This window comes from Desmodus rotundus, chromosome 12 (assembly GCF_022682495.2).
Source record: "Desmodus rotundus isolate HL8 chromosome 12, HLdesRot8A.1, whole genome shotgun sequence".
NCBI classification, from domain to species: domain Eukaryota; kingdom Metazoa; phylum Chordata; class Mammalia; order Chiroptera; family Phyllostomidae; genus Desmodus; species Desmodus rotundus.
The window spans coordinates 14,411,554-14,422,760 of NC_071398.1; the positions used below are offsets into that span (position 1 = coordinate 14,411,554).

Sequence of the window (11,207 nt, forward strand, 5' to 3'; positions counted from 1 at the left end):
ATCAAATGTAGGATTGCACGGACCCGGAGCCCTACTCTCTCAACCTACTCTGGATCAGAGCCCCGCCTGACGAGTGGCTGGTAAGTGGGGAGGAACCTGATTTGGCCCCTCCTGGTCCGCCCCTTCCCCCCGCCCTCTCTCCCTCCCCAGCTATTGGGCAATTCCCACGTCTGTCAAGGGCCCGCCTCCGTCGGTGAACCAATAAAGGCTGGCGAGAGGACGCTTCCTTCTTGAGTTGCACTGGGAGCTTGCAGAGGTGGGTCCGGCGTCGGCAGCGCGGCACTCTACGCAGGCGTGGCCGGCCCGGGACGGAGCCTCGCGGGAGAGGTGCAGACGGGTGAGACTGGTGGGAAGGTCGGTGGTTGGGAAGGGGGCCTGCCCGGGTTATGGACGCTTCTGACCCCACCTGGCCTGGCCAGCGTCTGGGCCTCCCACACTCACGGCATCGGCTCAGGTGATGGGGTGGAGAGTGGAGTGGAGGTGAGGTGAGGTGAGGTGTGGTGAGGCGAGGTGAGGTGAAGGTGAGGTGAGGGGGCGGGCCTGCAGCCGACTGGGAAGAGCTGGGCTCCTAGCCATGGTCATCCCACTCGCGCCACCGCCACGTGGGCTCGCGACCAGCCAAGGACCCTTGTTGCGTACCGAGGCACTAGCTAGGTACTTTGGCCCTCGTAATAGCTCTGAGAGCTTAGTGTCTCGACTGAATCCCCCTGTTTTACAAGCTGGGAAGCTGGGGCTTAGGGTCGTGGCCGCGCTCGGTTTGATGGGGAACCGGACCGCCCTCTTATCTAGGAGAACGTGGGTCAGCGACTTGAACTTGGGACCTGTGTGTTTCCTTTGGGTACCCGGAATTGTTTGGATCGGGGCCGCGGCAGGCAGACAGCTTTCCGTGGAGCCCCAATTCCTGACTTTTCTGCAGGGTCCAGGGCCGGGGGGAGGGGTAGGCGCCCTCTGTTCACCCTGACCCGCTTCTGCCCCAAGATCAGCGGGGTGGGCTAGGGGGGAAGGAGGACGATCCTGTCTGTTCTGGGAGCTCTCGGATACCGCCACGGGCAACTTGGGGAGGGCAGGATTCTTCAACAACATCCGAAAACACGTGGGAAACGCTCTTTCTCCGGGGTCACTCTAGAAAATAGGAAGTAGGAAATAGAGCAGGGTTTTTTGTTGTTGTTTGTTTGTTTTTGTCTCAGGCAAAATACCACCAAAGGCTGTTGAAGGTGCTAGGAAACTGTTTGCTTCATGCCTTTGCTGAGGCAGATGTGAACCTTTTGGAAATTAGTTTGTCAGTACCTCTACCCCCTTTGACCTACTAATTCCTCCTTTGGGAAGTAAGGAGGATAAAATCTAAGTAGGGAAAAGGTTGGTGGGCAAGGCAGTGCAATTTGGTGTTTTATCAATGGTTGTGGAAATGACCTTCATATCCCCAACAATAGAGAACAGTTCAATAACTTGTGATCGTTTATGCCAAAATGGGATATTACACATCCATGAAATGTAATATCATGAATAAAATGCTCTTAACAGGAAAACTGGATTCAAAGTTGTGGTTACAACTACGTAAAAATGTGTACAGAATGACTGGAGGATAATACACCTAATGATAAAAGTAATAACTACCTTTTTGGGGGGGAGCAGAAGAGTCCTATTTTATTAAATCCTCACAAAACCTTAGGAGATTAGTATTCCCATTCCACCGATGGACAACTGGAGCTCTGGCACAGTGTCTGATGCCAAACAGCTCATGTTAGACCTGGTATGCGATGGGGCCTTTAAAAATCCACTTTTAGCCAATATTTAAGGACTTGTTGTATGCCAGGTACAGGGCGGGGCCCTGGAGAGCCACTGGTAAGGCAGTCATTGTTCCTGAATTCATGGAGGTTAGTGGGAAAGCAGAACACTTAGAGTCTGCTGGGGAGAGTGAGCATGGGAGCTAGATGCTGGGCTCTAGTGAGGGAAAGGATGTGGAAAAGAGGGGGAAAGGTGGCCCTGGGCCAGCTGTGAGGAATGAGTGAGCTCCATGGGGAAGCCCATGGTGGCTCTTTAAGAGTGGGGAGTGTATACAAATCCTGTTTTCCCCATTTTCTGGGATGTGTTTATGTGTTATAATGAGAGGTACGGAGATGTGCTTAGGTATTTTGAGTTTAGTCAACTCTTTTAAATAGATCACCTTAAATGACTTGTTCGGGGTAATAGCAAGTTAAATGTTTTCAGAAGTCATTACTATTGAGAAAGTAAATTTGAAACTTTTTAAAACTCTTTAATTTTCAGGTTAAAAAAAATAACCCTTTTGCTGAAGGAACACATTCGCTGGTATAGTTTCAGAATGTCAAGTCCTGTGTCCTACTGGATCTTAAATTCTGCGAGGAACAGCATTGCCACATTACAAGGGCGCAGGCATTTATATTCAAGGTATTCCTCAAGTAGGAATATATCAAAATGGACGCTCTTTTCCTGGGCACCAACCACCCTAAAAAACAATGCCAGATGTGGTAGCTTTGCTTTGCCGAAAGCCTATAGACACACATCGACAGAGGAAGATGATTTCCACCTGCAGCTCAGCCCTGAGCAAGTAAATGAAGTGCTACGAGCTGGTGAGTCTGCCCACAAAATTCTTGACCTCGTCAGCGGAGTCCCAAATTCGGTGCTGAGGTTTGAGAGCAACCAGCTGGCTGCCAACTCCCCAGTGGAGGACCGGCGAGGTGTTGCCTCCTGCCTGCAGACCAATGGGCTGATGTTTGGCATCTTTGACGGACATGGTGGCCATGCGTGCGCTCAGGCAGTAAGTGAGAGGCTCTTCTACTACATGGCAGTGTCACTGATGTCTCAGCAGACCTTGGAGCAGATGGAGGGAGCAATGGAAAGCATGAAGCCCATGCTGCCCATCCTACAGTGGCTCAAGCACCCAGGGGACAGTATCTATAAGGATGTCACATCGGTGCACCTTGATCACCTTCGGGTCTACTGGCAGGAGTTGCTTGACCTGCACATGGAAATGGGATTGAACATTAAGGAAGCATTAATGTACTCCTTCCAGAGACTGGACTCTGACATCTCGCTGGAAATCCAGGCCCCTCTGGAAGATGAGATGACAAGGAACCTTTCTCTCCAGGTTGCTTTCTCTGGGGCAACAGCTTGCATGGCCCATGTCGATGGGGTTCACTTGCATGTGGCAAATGCTGGTGACTGCCGGGCCATTCTTGGAGTCCAGGATGATAATGGCCTGTGGTCTTGCCTGCCTCTTACCCATGACCACAATGCCTGGAACCAGGCTGAGCTGTCACGGCTAAAGAGAGAGCATCCTGAGTCAGAAGACAGGACAGTCATTATGGACAACAGGCTGCTGGGTGTCCTCATGCCCTGCAGAGCATTCGGCGACGTGCAGCTGAAGTGGAGTAAAGAGCTGCAGCGCAATGTCCTGGAGAGGGGCTTCGACACTGAAGCCCTCAACATTTACCAGTTCACCCCCCCACACTATTACACTCCACCCTACCTGACTGCTGAGCCTGAGGTCACATACCACAGGCTGAGGCCCCAGGATAAGTTTCTTGTGCTGGCCTCAGATGGCCTGTGGGACCTATTAGACAACGAGGATGTGGTGAGGCTAGTGGTAGAGCACCTAAATGAAGCAGGGCGGCACAGGCCAGACCTGGCCCAGAGACCCGCCAACCTGGGGCTCATGCAAAGCCTGCTACTGCAGAGGAAAGCCCAGGGGCTTCACTCTGCCGACCAAAATGCAGCCACACGTCTGATCAGGCATGCCATAGGGAGCAATGAGTACGGAGAACTGGAGCCGGAGCGGCTGACCGCGATGCTGACGTTGCCAGAGGACGTGGCGAGGATGTACAGGGATGATATCACTGTCACTGTGGTGTATTTTAACTCAGACTCAATTGATGCATATTACAAGGGAGGTTAAGAATCTCCCATCCTATTGCCAAGGTTAACTTAAATGTTCTTCTGAGATACATTCACTTACTCTTAAACTGGCTATTTAAACCTTACTGTTAAAAGGGCAGTCAGGTATTGCTTGCTTAATAATAAACTAATGTGAGGGGGGAAAAACAAAACAGCCTCCTAAGTTTAGAAACAATAGCAATGATCTCATGTCCCTGTGTGTTTTGGTCACCTCTTCTATGCAGAGAGGACAGAACACAGAGACACAGAGTTGGCTTGGGCTCATGTAGCCCAAATCCTTTTATAAAGACACATGAAACTGTCAGCCTGAGCCTCCAAAGGGTAAATTTAATGATGATTCTAATCATATGAAGAACTTCAGGATCTTCTGAGGTTTTGCTGCAAAATCTACAAACTTGGTAATTCTCAATTCACAATCATGGACTTTAGACTATGAAAGGGGGGTTGGTTGGTTTGTTTTTTAAATTGCTAAGACCTAGGTTTACGAAAGATACAGAACACTTGTCTATGTAATATCCTAACCAGTTTTGTGATTATACTTGTGAAAACCTTTTGCAATGCTGCATTCTAGTTCTATTTTAGTTTATTTTAAAACCGAGTTTTCAAACCTGCAAACAGGCCTGCTGTCAGCATTTGTGGAATGACCTGTCTTGCTTTTCAGCTGAGGGTGAGGGGGCCTAGGCCTCTGGGCCAACGGAATTCACTGGTGCAACTTTTGTCCCCTCCACTGGGTCCTACCTCCTGAACTTTGGAGCCACAGTAGGAGGTAACTTCTGTCTAAGCCTGAACTCCTGACCTGGCCTGCATTAATAATATTCTCTCCAGGGTTTAATCCTCTGGAAATTTAGTCATAGCACTTAACCTTTCTGACTATACCTCTCAAACATTCTTCTGTTCATTCCTGCCTTTCTGTGCTGAACTCCCTCATCCTACTGCTTCTAACTGTAAAGAATGCTTCCATTCCAAACGGTTGCAGGGAAGGAGAAAGTGGGATCTCCTCGTGTCAGACGCCTAGGCAGCACTGGCTTATGCCATGGATGATAGACTGAAGATTTAGCCTGAACTTGGAGAAGTGAAACAGGAGGGGCCTGAGAACAGTCACTAACCAAGGCCCCCCCTGTTGGGGAAGAGAGCAAAGGGAGATTTGTCAGATGGGACACTTGTCCCTAGAATGTGGAATAAATCACATTGTTACTCCTCAGGAACTGGATCGTAGACAGTACAGGAGCTGTGGCAAAAATAAATGTAACCTGTAGTGGCTTCTGTGGGCTGCACAGACTTGTGTCTGTTGGAAAATTAAACCACGTGGATCCTTTTTGGGAGATGAGTTTCATGTTATGAATTAGGTGGCATTTAAACAACAGGAAATGTGTCCCTAAATGGAAACACAAATATAACCCCACAAAAACCGATATTTTTGTCTTCCTGCACTATATTAGTTGATCCTTCTCCTCATCTCACCCCCGGGTGCCACCCACTGAAGGAAAAGCAAACAACTAGAGCTAGGATTGACTTCCTCATTTTTGTCCATGTCCCAGTGACAGTCATTCAAGTGTTGGGATACTTCTCGTTTGGGAACATTTCCCTGTACATTTTCCAGTGCAACTAACTGGTTAGTGATACGGCTTCATCTAAGAAATTGTCTTTTGAGTGCTTAAGCTTTGGTTCTTTTGGGTTTTTCTTTAATTGATTTTTTTAGGGAGAGAGAGAGAAAAAATAAAACACCGTTTTTTTTGGTTGATTTGGTACATTCATTGGTTGATTCTTTTATGTGCCCTGACCAGGGACAGAGCCTGCAACCTTGGCACATCGGGACAATGCTCCAACTAACTGAACTACCTGACCAGGGCCGAGCCTTGGTTCTGAAGCCATTATTATTCCTTCTAATCTAGCTCTTAACTCAGAAATAAAACGTGAATCACTACCATTCTGCTCACATGAAGGTTTGTTGCTAGAGCCGAAGATTGCTTGTCTGACAACCTTTGTTCTTTATGCCCACTAAACCCTGGCACACCCTCAGAGCACTTACCTGAATTACAGAATATGAATCCTGTTTTGCATCTAGCATGATCATAAATGTATCTGATTCAGTAACTTGTGGGACAGCTGAGAGAATGCAGACTTCCCAACTGTTTCTCCAAGTGTATCTGTTTTTTCTCTGCCTAATAGATTTCCTGCTTTCTAATGGGTATATTGAGAGGAGAAAGGCTGGTTTAGTCTGCCTTTTTCCACTGTAAACTCCATCAGCTCTTCCCATGAATGCTTGAAGGGGTACCTCCTGGTTACACCCCAGTGTGCGTCTCTCTGACCACAGTTCTGCTGTCGCTGGCAGAACTGTTGTGTAGGGCGAAAGGTCACCAGTTTGATTTCTGGTCAGGGTACATACCTAGGTTGAGGGTTTGGTCCCCAGTTGGGGCACGTATGAGAGGCAGCCAATTAATGTATCTCTCTCACATCGATGCTTCTCTCCGTCTATTCTCATTCTCCCTCCCTTCCCCTCTCTCTCTCCTGCGGCACATGGGCTACTGCCCTCTGAGGACAGTGGGATTGAGAGGGTGTTGGTGGTATTTGTCAGGTCTTCCAAAGCATTTACTGCTCCTTTTACAATGAGACTTCTAAGATGAACTAAAAAAAAGTATGCTTTGGTGCTTTAATTACATATTTATTCTTTTAGGTAAGAAACTTTGGTAATAATTGACCTAATTTAGGTATTTTATATGTAAATATGTCTGCTGATTCTAGGGTTTGGTCAAAATGGATAAGGAAGGTGGTACTAGTTCTAAATTCAAATTAGTATGCTAGGTCAAGTTATTACTTAGATTCAGTTTTCTGAGATGTTAATTGTAACATTAAAGCTAATTTATTATAAGGAAATGTAAACTTTGAGGTATGTTAACATATAAACATTTCTCTCAGAAGTATGATTGGCCTAAAAGCTCCCCGGTCTTGGGCACACTGGGTAAAGTTCAGGTTAGACACAATTGATTGGCACCTTTTACATATAAATGAAATATAAACAGTTCAAATGAGTTAATAAAAGAGAATAATTAATTATATAGATCAAGAAAATGTGTTCAGAATGAGTCTGGCTTGCGTCTTGTCCGCCAGCCTTTGGTGATACATATTCACTGACAGTTTTGGGGGAAGCTTGACTTCCCCGGTTAAACCAGAATGTCCCAGAACTGAGCCATCCTAGTTGCATCGTAAAGCGGTTCATTTTTCCCAGACTGTGACTCTTTCCCATGACAGCAAAGGCCCCAGCGTAGCTGTGGAGCTGGGGTATAAAGACTGGCGGTACCGCCTGTCCCACAAGCTGCCATGTGCATCACTGAGTGGAAGGCACGTTGGGACTGCCGTGCGGCCAGGCTGAGGCTCTGGACTCTACGCCTCGAGCGCCTAACCACCCCGCCTCCTGGAAAATAGTTCTTTTTTTTTAAATAATTATTTTATTGTCGTTCAATTACAGTTGTCTGCATTTTCCCCCAACCACTCCCCACCCCACCCCATCCAACCTCCCCCCCCTCCCCCGCCTCTTGCTTCTATCCTCCTGGAAAATAGTTCTTAATCAAGTATTTTACTTGGAAAAATTCTTAACCATGTTCTTTATATTTACTAACATTTGTATTTTAAGCTGTGTGCCAGTGTTCATATTTGACATTGATTTTCTAACCACTAGAAATATTTAAATGAAACTTGTAAATAAAAGAGGGAAAATGCAGTTTGGTTTCCTTTGTTTTGAATATTAGTTTTTAGGTCTTTGTGGCCCTAGGTGAGGCCAGCCCTGGCCTCCGGTTTCACTACCTTTATCTGGCCGTGGAACATTTTAGTCTGCTCAAGAATCCACTAGGGGAAGAAAAAAAAAAAGAATCTATCAAAAAGACAAGTTTTCTCTGCAAATTTTTGGTGGCTGCTGGCCACACAGGAAGTCTTTAGTGTTAACCATGTGTGTGGGGACCTGGATAGAAAAGAAGGAAAAGGAAGTGAAGGCCTTTGTTGTGAGGGTTTCCACACACTGGGTTCCAAGGCCTTGTCTGCTGGGACTTCACATTATTCAAATGAGCTTGTTAAATCTTAAATTATTTGTTAATTTTTTTAAAGATTACCTATTTATTTATTTTTACAGAGGGGAAGGGAAGGAGAAAGAGCGAGAGAGAAACATCAATGTGTGGTTGTCTTTTGCATGCCCCCGCCATGGGGACCTGGCCTGCAACCCTGGAATGTGCCCTGACTGGGAATCGAACTGCCAACCCTTTGGTTCGCAGGCCAGCACTCAGCCACTGAGCCATACCAGCCAGGGCAATTATTTGTTAATCTTAAATGAAGAGCCAGCTTTGGGGAAAAGTCTAGGCAGCTACTTAGAGTTAAAGACCCCCCTACGGCCCTGACTGGTGTGGCTCAGTTTGGGGGCTTTGTCGCGCAAAGCAAAGCAAAGTGCAAGGTTACCAGTTTGATTCTGCACAAGAGGCAACTGATCCATGTATCTCTCTCACATGACTGTTTCTGTCCCTCTCTTCTCATTCTCCCTCCCTTTCCCCCTCTCTCTCTAAAAAAAAAAGAAAAAAAAGAAAAAAAAAGCCCCACTCTATCTCACCCCTACTAGAGGGGCACAGCTCATAAGGACTGCTCTAATGGATGCTGCTTAAAATGAAAATACATTATTGTTCGTTAATAATGTTATTAACACTAGTCATTAACACTTTAGTGTGAGTTAGGGTAGTTATATTGGGCCTTGAGGAGGAGCAGATTTGGGGACAGAATGGTGGAAAAGGGAGTATCTAAGGTCTGACTTGAGGAGCTGTTCCCCTCCTTTTAACATCATGAAACAGGCTCTGAGGCTGAGGAACTTGCCCTGACACCATGGTCGGGCCGATTTGAGGCAAGTCTACAGTGTCTGCACCTGTCCTGTTACGGCTCCCAGAAAGAAACAGTAATTCACAAAACGTCTCATTGCCAATGTTGGCCCTGAGTGTTTGGAGATGGGGCAGAGAAGTGCTGAAAAGAAGCCAGATATACTTAACATATACATTTCAATATCTCATTACTTTGGAACATGATAAAAATGGAAAACAATTAAATTTTTAAAATTAAGCTCTTTGGGCTCTTTAACTAGAGGTGGAAAAACTTACACTGGTTTTTTGGGGGGTTTTTTTTCCACCTCTAGAGCTTTGTTTTCATTTTATTTGATGCTACTAAATGCCCTTAAGTAGTTCCCAGGCTGGTGACCCTCTGAATCGTGGTGGCTGGCACTCCAGGCAACTACCTCCAGGGTGAAACTTTACCGGACTCCTGTGGGTCCGAATGCCTTTGCCCCCTGGGCCCCTGACCTGATCCACGTGGAAAATCACCCGCCTGGGAGGAGCACAGAGGGAGCCAGGGGGCCAGAGTTTCCAGTTCTGACCTTCGCTGGCAAGGAGATAAGTTGGCCCACCGTGTGACCCCTACCCCGGAAACTAGTCTGTAGAGGGACTTTCCAAAGCCAGCTCTGTCTCAGATCTTAACTGTCCTGCCTTTCTGGGATTCTGCAAAGCCCTCACTGGCCCAACCCCATTCTCCCTGCAGCAGATGAACAGAAGAAATGTCTGCCATGAGCTGCTCTGCCCAGTACACCCCACACAAACTTGATGTGCCCGGAGCCAGGCATGCTGAGCTAGCCGGGGATGGCGCCATCCAGGTGGGGCTCAGAAGCCCATGACACTGGGCACAGTGGGGATGGGCAGGGGCCAGGCCGAGTAAAGAAGCACAGGGGGGAGTCCAGTCCAGCAGGTCTGGGGACAGGCTCTGGAGACATTGTGGATGTAGGGGTGAGAGTTGTGGTGAAGGTTGAGGGGGAGCTATCCACACACGGCTGGTGGGCAAGGAGGAGCCCGTCCGCTGGTCTCCAGGAATGAAAAAGTGAGCAAGCCGTGCAGCAACCTCAGAAAGGATTACGGGCACGTCGGTATTCATTGGCATGGAGGTGGGATGGGGGCGGCCCAGAAAGTCCTACCTCGATCTCCCCACTTTCCTTGCAGGTGCCGGTGGGCATTTGTCCTGTTTCTCCCCATCTCTGTGACATCCGGTTCAGCCCCCTGTCCAGCTGATTGTAGAATGAATGAGGAAGAATGGGGGGCAGATGGAAGGAGGGGTGAGTGGGTGGATGGATGGATGGATGGATGGACGGATGACTGAGAAGGACAGATCAAAAGGAACCGGCAAAAGAGAGGGAGCTCAGAGAAGCAGGAGGGAAACTGTCAATGGTGGCGTGGAAGTGAGGAGGGTCTGGTACCAGAAAAGATCGTGGGTAAGGATGGGTGGAAACGAACAATTGGCTAAAAGAGGGTCACTGAGAAAAGGTGGGGGCCATTGTATATTGTTACCTGGGACTCAGGACACAGGATGGGCCTGAAGGAAGGCGAGGTGGAGGTGGAGTCGGCTCTGTGGGAAGGAGCTGTCTGAGCTGCAGGGGTGACTCTTCCTCTGAAACCAAGCAGTGCAGTGGGTTGGGGACAGGGAGTTTTGTCAACAAGACAACATGCTCCTTGGCTTATTGTAGGGGAGAGTATCCATGGGTTCACTTGGGGTCCCAGGGGCTTTGCTGGCCTTCTCCATGCCTTGGCGTGCAGGGATAGAGGAGCTGGGCCTCTTCCAATTCTGTCTGGTGGCTCGGTCACTAAGTCCCAAGGATATCCCGACAAGAACACTAACAGGCACAGGCCCTTTGCTGTGGGAATCTGTGATAAAGCAACGCAAAGCAGGAGGCTGCCTCTAGATGTCGCCATCCGGCCATGTTGGTGTCGGGGGCAGCGGTACTGGTGTTCCTGAGAAGGTGAGACCCTGAAGCTCACCCCTAGGTGGAGCAGCATCTCCCTGGGACTGCGACCTGGAACACCCTAGGGGAGCCTCACCAGACCCTGACCGTCCTTGGGGTGTGGTGTGGGAGAAGGACCCTGTCCTGGGGTGGGTCACTCAGCCCTGCCTTGTGGGAAAGGGGTTGCTGGGGTCCTAAGGTGTGCTGCAGGCGGTGGGGGAGTGGCTGCCACCTTGTCCAGTTTCTCCCAGTGTGGGTGCCCAACTCTGTGGACTGCCCCATAACTCTGAACCTTTCCCACCCCCACCCCCTCCATTCCCTGCAGCCGGTCCCTGCAGCCACCCTCCCAGCGGCTCTAGGGTTCATTTCCTTCTGCCTGCCCCCTGTCCTAGCCCCAAGAATGGTCCAAACCACCTTTATCCTTGCCCACTCCAAACAACCGCTGCCCCCCACCTGCCAGTCATTCCCACCCAATACACAGCAGTCAGAGCGATCACGGTCAGACTCA

General features: G+C 48.7%; 1 protein-coding gene across 4 annotated transcripts; it reads left to right on the top strand.

The window, feature by feature from the left end:
- Positions 1–238: 238 nt before the first annotated feature.
- PDP2 (pyruvate dehydrogenase phosphatase catalytic subunit 2) lies at positions 239–7,632 on the top strand. 4 transcript variants are annotated; one of them, XM_024555927.3, is made up of 2 exons: positions 239–337; positions 2,266–7,632. In XM_024555927.3, the coding sequence occupies exon 2, from the start codon at positions 2,321–2,323 to the stop codon at positions 3,911–3,913; it is 1,593 nt and encodes a 530-aa protein (XP_024411695.1). In that variant the 5' UTR covers positions 239–337; positions 2,266–2,320; the 3' UTR covers positions 3,914–7,632. The 4 variants fall into 4 exon arrangements, with proteins under 4 accessions (XP_024411695.1, XP_045047851.1, XP_045047850.1 ...); XM_045191916.2 differs by having other exon boundaries at positions 249–327; XM_045191915.2 differs by lacking the exon at positions 239–337 and adding an exon at positions 347–480.
- Positions 7,633–11,207: the final 3,575 nt, after the last annotated feature.

Coding starts and splice junctions, on each gene's coding strand:
- PDP2 (XM_045191914.2), top strand. CDS start 575: ATGGTCATCCCACTCGCGCCACCGCCACGTGGGCTCGCGACCAGCCAA. Junction 655..2,265: donor CGTACCGAGGCACTAGCTAG/GTACTTTGGCCC, acceptor TTTAATTTTCAG/GTTAAAAAAAATAACCCTTT.